We start from the raw sequence: 18,343 nt of genomic DNA on the forward strand, positions 1-18,343 counted from the left end.
TAGCCTTGGAAGGAAGTCACTCAGGGCACCAGTCAGATTCCAGCAGCAGCATGCCTCCATAAACATTTTGGAAGATTTTCATAAAGAAATAAGGTCAGATGGGAGACAGCCTAGACTTCTAACAAAGACAACCGTCAACTCAGGCTTTGCTTAGGCTTCATATCAGCTGCTCCACCTGTTTAAAGCTGAATCCCTTCAGCTTTCATGACAAAGCTTCATCAGATTGGAGGGAGGGGGAATCTAAAACCGAAGGTTTGGATTTAATCTTAGCCTCCTGGAACGGTCCCAAATAACATGTTGTGGCTGCTGCCAGCAGTGCTTCCCACCACCTGTCATTAGCTTTACTGTGGTTTGAGTCAACCAACTGTCCACTCCCAGGGGCCCCTCTTAAAGGAATACTCAGGGTCCACATCTCCATCTTGCAATTTCAATTTATGCAGAAATGTGACTTTTTTTTTAAACAAAGAAAACCACAAAACGGTACAGATGAGCATTGACTAACTAAATCCCAGGGAACAGATGTTACAGTTGTGTTGCTGGTTGCACGGGTAGGCTTTCACAGAAAAGGTATAGATGAAAACAAACTGCGTACAAGACGAGTTTGGGGATTTCCTTTTTTTTTAATCAGCAGCGGAAAAAACTGCAAAACAGCTGGAGCGCAGCTTGCAGTGGTTGGAGTATATAAAAACACAAGCTTTTCATGTTACACCTAAAATATAGTTGCTTTTTTGTTTGTTTATTTAAATAAAACTGTAAGGCACAGTTTAATACCAAAAAAATATGTTTTCACTCTGGGCTAATTTATTGCTGTTCATGGAGTGAAAAGGTTTACTTAGCAGCAACATCACACAAATAAGCAGTGGAAAGGAACAGTATGATTATTCATAAACCAATCTGCTCCAGAACCTGTGGTTGTAGTTTCATTGAAGGGATTTTAAGTCTAAACAAACCTTAAATCTAAAACTGGATTTCTATGTGTTGATGTAGGAAACTAGAAAATTAGTAGCTTAAAATTCCAATGAGATGTTGCTTTGAAAACAGACTGATTGGGAATTGTACTTTATAGCAATATTGTTTAGGTGGATAATTATGCTGCATTTGATTTGTCTACGGAGCTCTAATGGCGTCAAACCTTTATAGAGCTTGTGTTACTTGCATGTCAGAAATAAAATTTGATTTTTCTTTTGTTATTGTTCTGAAAGACCAGGCTAACTACTAGTAGTAATGTAGGATAATAATAATGCATTTCTAATTTTTTACATTGTAAAAGTAAAGGAAGATATTTCCCTATAGAAATCACTACTGTCCTTTTCAAATCGTCAATGAAGTCCACATTCTAGTGTGAATTTGAGAAATATAAGAACAAAAAATGAGATTGACCTGTGGCTTTTCCTTCCAGATGAAATGTAAACCCTATAATCTCATTTAAACCCCCTACTTAGTTTGCTCAGTCAACTGTCTGCCTTCTGAGATCGGGCACCGATCGGGCACCGAGGAAGGGGGGTTATCCCAGTAAAATTATTCGCAAAGGAAATCCAGTGAGTGGTAACCATCTATGAATAGATGAGCTTCGGGTCAGAGCTTGAAAAATGTAAATTTTTTTCCACCAGCTATTTTCCAATTTTTAGTATTTAAAAACATCAACTTTTTTCTCCTCTTTAAGCTGTTTATATTTTTATCGTACTGCCTTGACATTTAGAAAAAGCACTCTTTAGCTGACCTTTGAAAATAAGCATTGCTCCTCTTGGTCATGCAAGAAAGAAGCTATTTAAATCTTCCTAAACATGGGTCCAGTGGTGCAGCTCAGCCAGCGGGTTTGCTGATTCATCAAAAATCCTTTTTTCACAGAAAAGTCACTGGAGAAAGGGCCAGTTATTCCAGTTTGTGTATTTGCCCCCTGTAACCAATTAACCAGCTCATTACTATATGGAAGGAGGGATAGAAAAAGATTTCAAGACCAAAGTTGATCCAAGATTGCATGGGTCCAATGCAGCAGAATGGGACTTGGGGACCCTCTCCCATTAAACCATCAACCACCAGCCAGAGTTTGATAAAACACCCAGTAAGACCTAAACTTGAGCAGTGGATGTAAAATAAATAACATTTAGCTGAAAATACCTATTACACTCTTTGATTAGATCAAAGGCAAAGTTGCATTTACATTTTTTACATTGCACTTTTCAAATTGCTGAAATACTTTATATGCTTCCACAATTTTCAGTTTCAGTAAAAATGCTATGTATTTGGTTTACAGTGTGCATTATTTTTAGGCTTTTTGGACAAAAGTAACTCTTTGTTTTTATGTACAAAACCCCCCACCCAACAACTTTAGATCCAATTCATTTGACAAAGGTGCTAACCTTGAGGGCTCTAAGCAATTTAGCATGCCCATGACTTGTGGATGCTCTGTCTGAGACCAGCTGAACACAACACGATCTGTTGTGATCCGTTGTGATCACAACAGATCCAAGTTAGTGACATTATGCATTCTCAGAGACATCAGCAACATCTACTGTGAAGTAAAACAAGTAACAGAAAAGAAAGAATATAAAAGGTTGGGGTCACAGGACAGGCTAAGCCTAAGTGCGGTACCCATAGAGCAGATGGGGTGAAGGGTCATGCTCACGGACCTCATAGCAGCAGCCTGGCCGTGCAGTTGCAAGTTGAGCCCCCTGCTATTGTCCCCACTGCCCTCCCTGCCTCACGGGTCGAATCGTGTTTTGTGGAGGCAGTTCTGTTGCCAAAATCTTTTTAGCTTGAAAGGAAAACAAACCCCCACTCAAATTTTGGAAGAGCACGGAGACAGATGGGTGTAGCAAGTACGCAGAGAGACAAAACAAATGCGCATCACAAAGAGAAGACTCTCTGAAATGGTCGATGCTTCTTTAACGCCATGATGGGATTTTAAAATTTTTTTTACAGTCTGTTTAACACTTCTGAATTCACAACATCCCTGAATTCGAACATCAACAAGTTTAACCCTCATTCTTTCATTTCTTTTTGTCTACTTCTGCTGCTCGCAGTCACCGGGACGCGTAGATGCTGCTTCTGAATGAGGCCATCTGTGAGCTCATGTGAAACAAAAGCTGAGGCTTTTATCTGTTTTTGGAAGGTGGCAGAAAACAAAACCTCAGCTGTACTGATGCTCTGCTATTTTTTTTGTGCATCTAAAGCTTTATGGACCATTAAATCTATTCTCCTCACTGTCTTCACTGCCCTTTATACTCTCTTCTTGTACATATACATGTTGCCATTTGGTCCTTTCCTCCTTCTCTCTCATATCTTCAAACTAATTTTACACCAATACACTTAAACCATATGATTGTTTTCATGAATTGAAGGTAAATTGTCAAAGAAATGCTCAAATTTTGTGTATCCTTCTACATAATTATTATTATTTCCATTGATTGTGATTTTGAGAACCAGTTCGGGCCATTAAATTATTAATAGATATGTTAGATTGTGATAACTCTAACTTACCACCTGCTGGTATTATTTCCTACAATAAAGTAGAAAATCTGAAGAAAATAATTGGGGCTTGTCTGTTTTCAAATTAGGTGTGTCTCGTCTCTATGTCACAGGCATGAATACGCTTTTAAAATCTATTACGTTCAAAATCTCAAAATGTTTCTTATGAATGTTTAAGTTAAAAGTCCCTTTATTAAGATGTGAGAACATGCAGGCCTGACTTGAGTCGTGAAGTACTCCCTGTTCCCCAAATGTTTGCTAATGATCAGCAAGCTGTAAGAAGATATCTAAACTTTTATTTTCCTAACATTTAAGGAATATATTTCTGTTTAAATTTGCTGTGTAAATGTTTTCATCTTGTAAAACCATGCTATTTTCCACTAAGGCTATCATGCAGTGCCAATCTCACATTAACCCTGGTAGATATGTATTGATTTATGGTAAGATCATCCCACTGCAGATGGGTGTGATTCATTTCCAAAGAAGGCTAATATAATTCAACCAAAACAATGAAGGTGCGAAGGAGTGAAAGTACCAGCAACTGTTGTGACCTTTTCAACTTGCTGCTCAAGAATGCCAGTAATGCAAAAGAATACATGTAACACTTTCATATTATATTTGCACAGTTTCTGTGCAAATATCTAAAACTTTAAGCCAAGCAGATCCACTAAGCTGTTTGGTTAAAGTCTAGGATAACACACACACACACACACACAAAAAAAACATGTATATATATTACAAAAACCACACAGTTCCAGTGTTTAGATGAAAAATACCCAAAGTTTTATATAAGTGAGAGCATTTTCAGCAGACATTCAGACATCTCTAAGGTAAAGAGACGTGTGTTTTGTGTCCAAACATCAAGCTAAAAAAATTGGAGTCTAATTTGGATAATTTTTTTTTTGCATGCATGCATGCATGGATCAAGAACAAACAAAAATAATTGTAACTTTTAAAGACAGAGACAAGACATCCAATCTTATTGTAAAAATAAAACAAAAACAGAAAACAAAGAAACTTCCATCTAAATAATAAATTATCAAAGTTTAAATATTTCAAAAAAATACTCAACAATGTGCTTCTGGGCCTCATGTGACATACACCAAAAAGAAACAAAAAAACAAGACCAGAGAGAATGAGCACCATACCTCAGAGTCTTTCACTGTAATTTGAAGTATTATTTTGTTTCCAGCTGGGAAATAAAATCCAGAAATAGCTTGGTCTCAGCTGAAGAGATCTAAGATACAGAACAAACGTGAGAGATACCAACTCCCAGTTCGCCCTACATCCACACCAACAGGCTTGAAATCCTCCACTGACATCCCACCAGAGAGCCAGTGAGAGTTTAAGAGGCAGGGAGGAGAAAAAGAGGGGGGAGGTGGGGAGTTTGGGTGAAAGACAGGGGGAGTAGTTGAAAGGGAGAGAGTCAGTGAGAGTACGATGGAGGGAGATTTAGGAGTTTACACATCAGTGCCTGTGCTTGTGTGTTTGTAAAGAGAAATAGAAAGAGAGAGAGAGAGAGAGGTTTAAATCTCTAATTACAAGTGCTTATCAAAAGCCCATAAGCAGATGGTGGGAATAAGTGACACATTACTATTTACACTGTATGACATGTGTATTATGTGCCTGTGTGTGATGTAGTCGGATAGTAGAGGAGAACTAAACTCTGAGAAAATACAGTGAAGCTTGCAGGATATTGGGACGAGCAGAAAAACCAACTCCATTTTATCCCACCTCTCGTATCTCATTTTGAACTTCTCATTCTCCACATTATGATTCTGAACAGGATGAAACAGAGAAACATGCTGTTTTTAAAATTAATTTTATTTATACTTTACGTTTTATCAATATTTTAGTCTATTAGGTAGCCATTACAAGGATGTGCCATGACAGTGAAAAAAAAAAGTTCTATGTTGGTGGCTCTGTATGGATTGTTGCCTCAGGTTCCCATTTTTAGCAGAGGAGTTTAAGCTAAGCATTAACAGCCATTACATGTGGATAGTTACTGAAATCCATTTCCCCTCATTTTGATGTTCAATTTTAAACTCAGCGAGTCCCATGTATAGATACCTAAATGCAGAGTTTTTGTCGTGTGATTGGCTGATTTGTTGTTTCTGTTAGCAAGCAGCTGAACAGATGTATCTAATAAAGTGGAATGTGAATGTTCTTGTATCCATTCATCCACTGTCTTCTGATAACTCAAGATTGAGGGAAATCCCTCTCCCCAGTGGCACATTTCTCATCCTTTCAAGGCCTTCTAAGAACCTATAGTCCCTCTAGCAGGTTCTTGTTTTTCCCCAGTGACTCCTCTCAGTGCCTGAAAAAGAGTCAAAGTGAGGCCCCAGAAGACATTCTAATCAAATACCTGAACCATCTCGCCTGGCTCCATTCGGGGAATCATTGGCTCTGAGGCCCCACCGTATACCGGAGTCCCTTCAAAACAGAGTCCAGAAAACCTATAGCCAACTGTATCAAGGATATTGTTCTTTTTTTCCCCCATAGCTACTGAACATTGGTTGAGAAAATAGATGGGGATGTAAATAGAGGTTTAGCTCTTTCTTCAGCAGTAGGTAACTGGGAGAGCACCTAAATAAATCTCCTGCTCCATCCCACCATCAATGTGGAGAAGAAAATGATTATTTGCCCTTTATAGGGTGAGCTACATAAGTTACATAAACCCAGCATTTTACAAAAAAAGTGGACACTCCGTCAAATACTATTGAAATGTGTTTGTGTGTGAAGGCAAATGTGACTGCATATGTGAGTGACTTCCAAAGCAGGCATAAAGAAGAGTAGAGATTTGCAGCCAGGAGGGTTAGGACAGAAATCTCTATCCACTCATCCATTTGATGTTTCCCCCCCTCTGATCTGCAGTATGAAAGCCTCGTGTCTTTGAGAAAATTGTCGGATAAAGATGAACATGAACAAAGATGATGTTCTTTTCATTCTTTCCTTATGCAGATTGTCCCCCTACTGGATTATTTTATACACAGAAGCACAGCTACATTAATTATTGATCATCTTATATTTAAGTAGATCTCATGTTGTTCGGAGGGAACAACATAATACAGCTGAACAATGGTAAAAAGGAATAAACTCGAGACATGTTTTTGAAATTGAAATCTGATTTGTTAGGTCACACCAAGTTGGTATAAAAACTGCAACAAAGCAAGCACAGAGCATGTAGCTTAGATTTTACAGTTACATGTTGCAAAATCTCATTTATAGATAAACCAAATCCTCGCTTAAACTGGAAATCCAGGCAGCTATTCAGTCAGTTCAGCAGCAGGGCTGTGGATCAGCCAGATAACTCTGAGCTGATGGCAGTAGATCAAACTAATCCCAAAATACTATATAAGTATGTAAGTATGTACATGGAATAGCCATGCTCCATATTAAAGCACCCTGAGATTGTCTAAGCGAAGTACATTTTTGGATGTTGAGGGCGGAAAAGGTGAAGGCGAACATATGTACAGAGTGAGTTTCTGTGGATGTGGCTGCAGGATGTGAACTTCTGCGCCGCTTCCTTGCAAAGAGCAGAGCAAGCTGGATGCTACAATCAGGATTCAGGATCACCTTTGGCCCTCCTCATCAGTCAGACCTGTCCTGAAGCTACCAAACTGAGAAAGGGAGGATGGAGGGCAGTAATGCACAGATGGAGAAAAGGCATGGTATGATCCAGCAAATAGAAGAACGTGTGAAGAATGAGGAAGCAGATATTGCTCTTTTAGTAACCTATTCTTCAACAATAATCAGTTTAATGCAGTACATTTAGTTTACATTTAAACCCTCTGCAGAATGCAGTAAGGTACAGCTGCTGAATTTGCTTTATCTGCAGTATCGGAAACAAGGGAAAATTAAAAGTATGCATGTAATTATTTGTGTATGTTTGTTTGTTTGACCTTGTTATGCTATTTTTGTGCCCTCTGAGGTTTTACACAGTGTTCATCTTGTTTTGTTTTATCTCCTTGCAGTCGCTCTTGTTCCGTATTCTCACTGTGTCTGTAATTCGTTAAGCTGTTCGTGCAACCTCGCCTTCTGCTTTCACAAAGTTCATAATTTCATAATAAGTCATGTGTCCTGCACTTGTGTGACTGTGGTTTACGTTGTGTTTTGTCAGATTATAATTAAAGTTGCTTGTAATCAATTTTGCGCTGCTTTTCCCCCCCATACCAGTTGGAAACTGCTGGAACAGTAGTGTCGCTGTCTTGTGTCCACTATGTTGCTTCACTACATTTTTCAAAACGTTGACCTTTTTCTCCACGGATGTTTGGAGCATCAGCTGTTCTTTGTGCTTGAAGGATGATGGTATAGCGTGTGAACTACATACAGTGCCAGCATGTGTACACACAGTTGGTCTCATTTCCTGATTCTCCGGTCAGACGCTGGTTTCTCTTTTGAGAGCCGAGCCCACAGTGACATCAGCTTCCGCAAACACACAAGGCGTCACCATGGCATCGCACAAAGATATTTCTGGCCTAAAGGGAGGGAGAGCGGCATCACGCTTTACACATTTGTAGGAGAGATCTGAGTTCCGCACCCCTCTTCTCTCGTACCCTCCCTCCTTTCACTTTTTTCTCAATTGCTGTTTGTTCTGTCGCCTGCTGTGGTAAACAGCGCAGTAGGCCCATCAAAGAGCTCCTCTGATTTCCCATAGCCCGGTCTGCTCTCCGTTATATATTGTAGCTTCATTATGTCCATCTACTCTTCCATTAAAAATTGCCATTATCCATTAAGTCATTTTGAACACTGTCTGCGCAAACCCACATTTTAGTCTGCCTTCTTCAGTTGCTATCTTGATTTGTTGTGTAGTCAAGAGGAGCCATGACAACAAAGGCAAAAGACCAAATGAAGAAGTGACCACCCACAAGGCTCTGTCAAACTGTTTGGATTAATGGACAGAATTACTGTGTGTGACAAAGAGGAAGAATATAGTGTGTTGTAGGATGCATGTTTTGCTAAAAAATAAAACTGTTACAAAGCACTTTTGTTTTGTCAAATGCTAATTAGAAATAAATAATGAATAATGTCTTCACATGGTAAAACATATTTGGAGCCTGGAATCAGCTCCAGTCTGAAATCAAAATGTCAGAATTGGTTTCACTGGACTTATTTCGAGTGATTCTTAAAAACAGGCAACGAGATTCTTTTGTTATAAAACAGTATGAATTGTTTTATACTGTTTTATACTTGTGTATATGTATTAATCAATTTTATTTTGTAACCAGGTTGCTGTGTACTGCAGACTTCTGCACAGGTCTCTCTTGAAAATGAGATCTGGATCTCAATGGGGTTTACCTGGTTAAATAAAGGAAATAAAAAAAAAAAAAAAAAAAAAAACAATCCCCAATTTTTTGTGCGTTTAAAAAGTTTGGTTTTTATCCAAATTTAGGAACTACGAAAGATCTTTGGTGAATGCAGCATTACTACAGCTCTGCAAGATGATGCTGTGGTGTGTGGCTTGGTGTCCGATAATTTTGTTTGTGCTGATGCTTTCACTGAAGCTGGAGTACATGGAGAGAACCCTCGCTTGCACAGGGAAAACATGCAAACTCCATGCGGAAAATCCCCAGATACGCACCTGGCACCTTCTTACTGCAAGACAGCAGCTCTACCAACTGCGCCACTGTGCAAGCTAGGCTCTTTGACTCCATATTTGAAATGACAAATCAATCTGGGGGTAGAAAAATGTCTTCATCACCTCCTGGCTTGATTACTGTAATGTGCTGTATTTCTGGGTCAGGGAGCAGCTCTCTCTTGCCTTCAGCTCGTCCAAAATGCGGCGGCTTCTCTACTAACATGATCACACAGGCAAGAACAAATCATTCCTGTTCGCTGGTTCACTGTGTGCTACAGAACTGATTAATAAAAGGGGCTTTATGAATTAATCGGATTGAATTTAAAATGCAGCTACACATTACATCGTTTAAGAAACGGAGCTGTTTCCAGTAGTAGCAAAAAGGGAAACTTACCATTTACTCTGCTTCATTGGAAACCTGAGACAGAACCAAGTCAACAGGAATAACTTATTAATATGATTTTGGTCAAAAGGTGAAAACCTGGACTTGATAGATTAGATTTGGAATCTGTTGATATCTGCGATTCTAGTCTATGTTTGAAACTCTCAATTTGAGGTAATAAAGGAGGCAGTTCTTAGGTTGACGGAGATGACTAACAAATACTGTCATCTCCTTGACAACACTCATTTACACAAACGGTAATGGAGCATCTCCAATTTTTAAGCTGTTTAGCAGGAATTTGGATACGCAATAGAAAACTAAACAGAAAAGATAAATGGCAAGCACGCCTCAAACAGGTAGCTCTTAAAAATGGGTATTTGTTCAAAATCTCAATTTCAAAACCCCCATAATACTTAAGAGAGGACAGAATAGAACAGTTTTACACAGAATAAAGATTATTTAAATCATTGATTGATCTGACTGTGAAAACAAAAGAAAAATACTATTATTGTTTCAAAAATCTCATCTAATTCTCAAGAGTCCAACATCAAGTGCCGACTTGTCTGATGAACTGGATGCATTATGTACCAATACTCCAGCATTAGGGCATCTCTAATCACTCGTGTAGGTAACAGTGCTTCAACACCATAAGCACATCTAAAGGCATACACCGATTGCTTATCTATACATTGCGCAAAACTCTTATTTTTATATCTTTGTTGTTACCTTTGGTACTTTTAAGCAGGATAATTTCTTCCAGAAATCTGGCTTGACAAAGTCACTGATAGGCTTCTTTGAAACTGCTGACAGCATCCGCCTGCAGTTTCTCTTGAAGCTAAAAATATGCTTGTAAGCTTGGTTTCCACTGTTGCCGCTTCACCTTATCTTGATGTCTCTCTCTTCTTCTGCCACACAATGTCTTTGCTTCCCGTGGCCAGAAATGCAATAACAAACTCATCCCACATTATCATTTGCAAACATTTGCATTTTATTACATCAAACTTCTTACATCAGCTAAATATGTAAAGGCTTGCTCAAATGATAGCATCACAATAAAAAAACCTGCATTTGAAAAAAAGAGAGAAAAAGACAAGATGCTTTGTGACATGGTAATTCTGCTTAAAATGTTAAGTAATACGAAGCATTTTTAAAGCTTAAAAGTTGAAAAATGAGTCTCAAGTTGTGCTTGCTAAGTGTGGGGTTATATAAAGAAAACATCTGAATGTTTTGAGTTGTACAGCAATATAAGTGAACATTGTAAATCTTAAAAGCCTCAACATATTATCTGTTTCATATTAGATCTGACTGTTCATCACTGGAAACATGCAATACGCATTTCTGCCAGTGCAGAAGTGGCTGACTGCTGTATGTTTTGTTCAACAACAAGTTACCATAACTGCTCTGCTTGCTCTCTTCCAACTACATGGCACTTATCCCCATCATCTTCTGTTCACTTTAAGCAAGCTTAAAAGCACCCAGAAAGGTAGAGTCTCCTTCCATGGAAATGTTGGCCATAGATCGGGGGATCAAAAGCTCCAAGTAGTCTCCCTTCTCCAGCTTTACAATACCTGCAGGATTCAGATGTCTACTTCAGACAGGTTGCATAAAGTAAATCACAATTATAATGCAACTTAAGTTAAAGAAGCAGTACTTTATCTATTTATTGAGTTGCTATTAGTGGACATAGTTTATGGCACAAGCTCACCTCCTGTGTAGCAAGTGTTGAAAGAGAAATCGGGGTTCATGCTTTGGATGCAGCGGAACAAATGCACATCCTGATCCTCATTTCCCACAACGTGCCTCTTCCATCGTATCACCACGTGCCCCATTGTGAAGGTGCTGTCCATGTAGTAGACCTACACAAACCAAAGAACATATGGGTTATGTTCATTGTGAAAAGGTTCTGAAACAGGCAGGAAAACAAAAATGTTATAATTTGTCTGACCCTTCCTCAAAATGAGTAATTAAACACAGCATACACTCAGAGGGAGCACACCCTTTTTGAAGCACCGTGTGTAAAGGAAAAGAAAGCTACGGTTCTGCAAATAGAGTAGCAGCAGCCCCCGGTGTACAAATTAGGAAACTGCAGTACTCGAGCCCACCTGACTGTAGACAAAGTAGAAACCAGGCTCGTTGACTACAATGCGATCCCCATCTGTGTCCAGGGATGAGCCTCTCCTCAGCCCAGTTTGCCAGGGGATACCTGTGTACGAACCCGAGGAAAGTTCTGGTAAAAGACAGAGCAACTTGTTAGAAAAGATGCAAAAAAATAAAAAATAAAAAAATAAAAAATAAACCCACCAACTGACATGCAAACATATTTTCTGTAGATTTTAATCTGGAACATTTATCTGCATATTTATTTCCAAAATAGAGGAAATATAAATAATAGCAAAACAGGAAACAGTGTACCTTTCTTGAAGGGTTTTCTGCTGTTGTTTGCCAAAAGCTGCAGACAGGAGACAGAATCTGGTATAAAATGCAGGAGAATTGTTTTAGTCCTCTGTCACCTTTTGGGTATTTACGCTGAAATAAATAGGTAATTATGAAATCAACTAGTGGTGTTGCATTTACGGTACTATAGTAAAATCATGCTACTAGTAGACAACAATTTAAAAATCATTTCTTGTTTTTACTTGATGGCCATTGCATTTTTTTCTGGGACTCCAGTTATGGAAAAAAAATGTAATAAGCAATTCACTACTTGATATTTTACTGTCTGGACAAGAAGTCAGTACGTCCGTCCATCCATCCATTTTCTTTACACCCTTGTCCCTCAGTGGGGTCAGGAGGGTTGCTGGTGCCTATCTCCAGCTAACATTCCGGGTGAGAGGCGGGGTACACCCTGGACAGGTCGCCAGTCTGTCGCAGGGCAACACAGAGACACACAGGACAAACAACCATGCACACACACACTCACACCTAGGGGCAATTTGGAGAGGCCAATTAACCTGACAGTCATGTGGACAAGAAGTCATTTTTCATTTTAACAAAATCCCCTTTAAAACACTGAAACTCCAAATGCTTCTTGTATGTTAGTGTTGGGAGATATTCTATGGTATGAAAGTATATCTAATGCAAATACCAACACAACTTGTAATTTTACTTCACTCCACTGTTTCCCACAACCCTTATGCACCTTTAGGATGGGGGGGGTGAGTGAAAGGGTTTCACTCTGCTAAAGGCAGAGTGAAATAGCTGTTTTTGCTAACAGCTATTTTTATCAACTGAAAATGAATGTTTGGATCTGTATTACAACAAGAACAAACTGAACTCCATGCTATTGAAACTCAAGACATGGTTCCCTTCGAATATCAATCCAATTCCTTATCCATAAGGTTTACCAAGAGGTCTGTAAACACTATGTGCTATAACAGTTTTAATTGTTACTAGGAAGGTTTTCCAGAAGGTTTAGAATTGTGATTATGGGAAATTCTGACCATTCTTCCAAAATAAACGTAGTAAAAGACTAATGTCAGATGAGAAGACTTGGCTCATAGTCTCTGATTCATCCCAATGGCTTTCCGGTGGTTTGAAGTCGTTGTCTGGTCAAATTCGTGCACAACAAATTAAGCTGATTCATGTTTTAACTCATAAATTAAATTAAACAAATGAGCAAATACTTTTGGCAACACAACTTAAAAGCCACTGTCTGTTCAGCACAGGACCACGGTCATTACTGTATGTAATGTTCTGTGCAAATGGTGAGCATTTTATTCCAACACAAAATTGTAGTTAAAAATGTTCTTGTACCTAAAACGATGAGAACTGTTTATTAGTAAAATCACATTTTTTTTCTGAAAAATCCTGTGTTCAGAAAATAGTCCAGACTGTCAAAAATATTTCATAATTCTGAAACCAAAAGTACACTTTTCTCTTTCCGGGTCAAATAAGCTGGTAAATGTACATTTTTTTTATATATTTGTTGCTTATCTTTTCATTATTTCCAACACAACTTTGCCAAGCCTGTGAAATGCTCTAAAATATAACTGAAGTAGAAATATAGTTAGTAGAATATAACCAATTATAAACATACAAATCTTGCCTTTATGATCAGGTGACAATTCTTCTAGCTCCTGAAGTGTGCTAAAATAAATGTGCACATATATATGATATTGTTTCTGCAGGGTTTGCATGTCATACCTGAGATTTCTGGTTGAGATATTGTCCTTCTTCTTCTTATTCGACTGAAAGCATGTTGAGACTCTGGTAAATCCTGAAGTGCTTTGATATTTTCTCTTCCTTTGATGTTTTCAGTCTGCATGTACACGATTACCATTTTTAGAAACACTGTGAAATACAACAATCAAATGTCAGTTGAAATCCCTCCTGACCGTTACTTACCTGATCTCGGTGGCTGACCTTTTGCCCCTCTTCTCTCATGCGGCTGATGTCTGACTTAAGCCCCTCTACTTCAGCTCTCAGATCCACTAACTGGTACAAGGAGAGAGCTGACAGAGAAGAGGAGGTGACAGCAGCCAGTGTCAGCAGGAAAACTGGCCAAGATACCCTTCCTTCAGACGCAACTTGTCCAGTTCTGTGTTTCCCATCTGCTAAAACTGCCATCGCTGGGGAAGTTTGAATCCCCAGACAGTTCACACTAGCAGCATGACCGTTTTTACTCCTGCTCTTACAGACTTAGATTACGAACAGTGAATGTTCTCTTCTCTAATTATGATTTTTTCAGGAGCTGCAAGCTGCGCTGAGGCTGGATTCGTTCAGTCTCGACTTCCTTAACTCTCGTTTTCTTTCAGTGGCCAAATCTTGTTTAGTCTGAGAGACTACGCAGTATAAATAAGCCAAACAAAAGGCAAATCAGCTTCCTCCTCCGTTGTTCCGCAGAAGAAACCACACCAACAGCTTCCTGCCTGACCAGCAGCATGCCAGATCTCTTTAGCTTTTGTTTTTTTTACTTTCGTTACCAAACACATCCCTTTCGTTCCCAATCCAAACTATGAACTCAGAGCAACATATAGGAAGGATGGATGACATGAACATGGCTCCTCTGGGATCTGAATGGAAGGATTTCAAGCTAATAAACACTTGAGAGAACGTTATAAATGACTAAAATTGTCACAGACTGAAATGAGGAAGTGCAAATGCTTCATTGCTTCATCTTCAAGCAGCACCATAACATGACAAAACAAACTTTAATTCCAAGAATTAAAGTGTGAAGTAGGGACAAGTGACGCTAATAGTCTTCTATTTCTTAAAAATTATAATTATTATTTTTTGTACTTCAGTTTCCAACATTAAAGTTCAAAGTAAATGTTTTATTATTACAGTTTTCAGTGGCTGAGGTTATGGTATATGAAATGAAAAACAAATATATTTTAATGCAGCAATGGACTCACTTCTGCTTTCCGAAACATTGCAAAATTCCTCTAAATTTGCTAAATTTAATATAAATCAATTTGATATACGGTATTTATTGAGTTGTGAGAAAGACACTAAGCAAAAAAGCACAGAGGCTGTACGAGAAAAATTAAGTCAGACTCAGATTAAGATAAGAAAATGTATAGCCACATTTCCTGCAAGACTTTACAGTCACTAAATCATGACTTTGTGTAAAAAAGTGGTGCTTTGAACTGCTTATTTTAAAAAAGCACTGATAAAAAAAAACCATGTTTTTGTCTTAAGCAAAAACATGCTTTTGCTTAGGATGGTATTTTTCAGAATGAACACATTCTGAAAAATACCACTAGTGAGTCACTACTCAGTTATTTGAAATATGTATAAGGGTTTTTCAAAGATCAGTGGTGAGCTACATTTCCAAATGATTCAGGGTTGCTATAACTTGAGAAAAACAGATTTTATTTGACAATACAAAACAGAGCTAAATTAATGTAGCTACAGAAAATATATTTTTGTGGCTTTTTTTCAGCATTTTAACAGTCTTACCCTCCTCCATCCATGAAAAGCACATTTCTGGCTCTCTTTACAAACTTGTCACTTGTATACAGGTCTTTGTTGACATGGCCCCATCAGTGACTATCAAATTTCTATCTAAGTGACCTTTGAAGGTCACTATTTGCACTAGATTTTTCTTTTAAATGATTGAACAGTAATACACACCATACTTTTTGCTTAAGATAATTAGAAACCATATATCATTTCCTTCAACTTTATATCTTTGTGTTTCTCTCACGTAAAATCTCAATAAAATACATTGACATTTGGGTTAATAATAGGGGTGTAGTGATCCAATAATTTCACGATACGATATACCATATTCTGGTCACGATACGATATGTATCACAATATTTGTTGAACGGTTCAATATGATACAATTCAATACAATTCAGTGCATTTTTACAATTTTATGAAAGATTTTAGAAGGACAGAGTGATTTTAGTGACATTTTGTGTTCCATAGACTTGAATTTAGTCAACTGAAAACTGATTAAAAGCACCAATTACACAATACCCGACTATGATTGGACAGTCTAACATTCTGCAGCTGGATAAAATGAATCAAAGATGTAGTGAGAGAATTGGTTTCTGTCATTTAATTCATGTGGATTTGACATAAAACTCAAAAGTTTAAACGGTAATCCAGGAGCAGAGTGGGGAGATTATCAGCATCTGTAGACTCTCAATATGCAAATGATTGCACTTATGTTTTTTCTTTTGGACACTGTGGCTGCATTTTGGAGTAAAAATGCAGTCACAAATGCAGTCTTTTGGACTATGGGGAAAAAGGCGTTTCCACCTTGGTTCCCAGAGTTAGCCGTGGCTGTAAGCTGCTTTCTTCTAACTGCTAAAGTCGTGGCTCCGCCTCACCCCGTAGTGATCGACTCCCTGCAGCTACGCAGCGCGGCTACTCCCTTGCTTGGATCTCTGAGTAGCTGCCTCTCAGACTGCCAGGATCTCATCGTTCTCTCAGCCTCTGATACTCTTTGTCTGTTGCTAATAACAATGATCGATCAGCCATTGTTATCATGGAAATCCTCACTGCGCCGCGGATTCCTGCTCAAAACACAGCGCCGCTGCGCGCCCGCTTCGGATGTTATCAACCCATGTTCATTCTTCAGGTAATTCTTTATATACAGGACAGAAACCGCCAAGCTAAAAACTAATTATGAAGTGACTGCTACCAGTCGAAATTTGCATTAATTTCGTGATCTCACTGCTTTTGCAGATGCTCCGTTCGCGCCCCTACTCCTTTCCGCTTCTCTTTCACGGTTACTTGCGCAACTTTAGTTCGTTTCTCAGCAACAAAATACAGCACATCGTTATTTATTTAAGATTTTACATGTCCAAAAACACAGGAATCTAATGTTTCGTTTCGTTTTGTATGTTTGGAAGCTCATTCCCTCTCACAAAACCGGAAAAGCCGAGGTATGGCGGCGCTTTTGACATTTCTCTGACAATTGGAAAAATAGGGTTTACTAAGTTTAGCACAACTCCGGTTATACTTAGCCTATTAACACAATTTAAAAACTGGTGTGTAGTTTATAATGTGCACTTTAAGCTCAAGTTGAAAGTGAGACTGAGGGAGTCTTACGCCGTAAGAAACTAGACGTTAAAAAGCTAAAAGAGCTATAAGGCTATGGACCCCTATGGTTTAACGGATCGATACTCGCGGATGAAAATTCTTTCCGAGGGCGGAAAATATCGATATATATCGCCGAATCGATTTATTTATACAGCCCTAGTTAATAATGCAACAAGGGGTGAAAATGTTTTTTAGAATATTAGGTGAGAAACTTCATCAGTTGTCAGACTTACATGTTGGTCATAAAACAGCATCAACAAAACAGCCACTATAGTTTGGGAGTGCTTTAAAAACTGTTTCAAACTGGACAATGCAATGCGGAAGTCAGTTTTTATTGCTACACAGATATACCCTAAGATACCTTGAGCATGATGTCATCTAAAAGAGACAAAAGAGAACATTCATGTCTTTTGTGGTTAGATGAGTTCAGGTTTCAGTTTTCATCTGTAAAAGAACAAAAAAGGTTGGATCTCTTCAGGTAAAGGTGCAAAACTGAATGCCTATGAAGGTCACACGGATTTAGCAGTTTACATAAATGTGAGGATATTGTTGGATACTTGTATTAAAACTGAAATGGTAACTTTTATTTCCAAGTGATCTCCTTGATTATTTCAGCAAAATAAAACAGTAAACAAAATTAGACATCATTTTCCAAGACTTAAAAGTGTTTTTTTTATGTTTGTTATATATATATGAATAGATATAGATATAGATATGGTTCACAGTATTGGTCATATTGACTAGTTCACATAGTCAAATATGCCATTTATTGCTGAAGATTTGAAATGAAGGTAGACTACTGGACTGCATTCCTGTTAGCATCAAGAAAGCATACAGATGGATCCATTTCCAAATAAGGCAACATAACCCAGCATATTTTCTTCTGATGAAAAACATAAAATTGATGGGGTTTGTTTGTGGCTCTTAGAAGCAGCTTTGTGCTTCTCACACTACATAAAGCTTTCTGTCAGCAGTTTTTCTTTCTGCTCAGAATACACGTAGCCTCATGCGAGTTGGCAGCAGAAGTGAACCAATGGCGAAACAAACTGGCGATACATTTACACTTACCCATGATAGACGCAAAGCTTGCTAGCTACAAGAGTTAGCAACTAGTTAGCCTCGAGACAGAATGCCGTGAAGATGTCCACCCACGACTGAAGCTTTTGGCTGACGGAGAAGTACTGCGAGAAAAAGAAAGACTACATATAAACGAATACACAACATTATTAAATAGTCTTGCCACCTTTCAGAAATTAAAATAAGGGACCAGTCTCTGTATGTGTAAAGCAGGGGGAGAAGGGGTTGCAGCGGCAGCGTGTGTTACCCAGAAAGCAGTTGGGCACAATATCGCAACACCAACACCGTGAGTAAAACAATGACTGGGGCAGCCTACTATATAAAGTACTCGGGGACCATTT

The 18,343-nt window shown here is 38.5% G+C and overlaps 2 protein-coding genes across 4 annotated transcripts in view; both read right to left on the minus strand.

Moving 5' to 3' along the window:
- Positions 1-4,773, minus strand: part of myo16 (myosin XVI) — a 111,214-nt gene extending 106,441 nt beyond the window's left edge. The window contains exon 1 of the mRNA XM_008401520.3: positions 4,617-4,773. The gene's annotated coding sequence lies outside the window, so the exon portion shown is untranslated. The remainder of the gene's footprint in view (positions 1-4,616) is intronic.
- Positions 4,774-10,379: 5,606 nt separating this feature from the next.
- tnfsf13b (TNF superfamily member 13b) lies at positions 10,380-18,294 on the minus strand. 3 transcript variants are annotated; one of them, XM_008401476.3, is made up of 7 exons: positions 17,994-18,294; positions 13,773-13,879; positions 13,572-13,686; positions 11,841-11,897; positions 11,531-11,655; positions 11,134-11,284; positions 10,382-10,996 (listed from the first exon to the last, which is right to left on the minus strand). In XM_008401476.3, the coding sequence occupies exons 1-7, from the start codon at positions 17,995-17,997 to the stop codon at positions 10,884-10,886; spliced, it is 672 nt and encodes a 223-aa protein (XP_008399698.1). In that variant the 5' UTR covers positions 17,998-18,294; the 3' UTR covers positions 10,382-10,883. The 3 variants fall into 3 exon arrangements, with proteins under 3 accessions (XP_008399690.1, XP_008399683.1, XP_008399698.1); XM_008401468.3 differs by lacking the exon at positions 17,994-18,294 and having other exon boundaries at positions 10,380-10,996; positions 11,531-11,631; positions 13,773-14,556; XM_008401461.3 differs by lacking the exon at positions 17,994-18,294 and having other exon boundaries at positions 10,381-10,996; positions 13,773-14,552.
- Between the last annotated feature and the right edge of the window lie 49 nt (positions 18,295-18,343).

The sequence above is a fragment of the Poecilia reticulata genome, chromosome 2 (assembly GCF_904066995.2).
Source record: "Poecilia reticulata chromosome 2, P_reticulata-male-v2, whole genome shotgun sequence".
NCBI classification, from domain to species: Eukaryota; Metazoa; Chordata; class Actinopteri; order Cyprinodontiformes; family Poeciliidae; genus Poecilia; species Poecilia reticulata.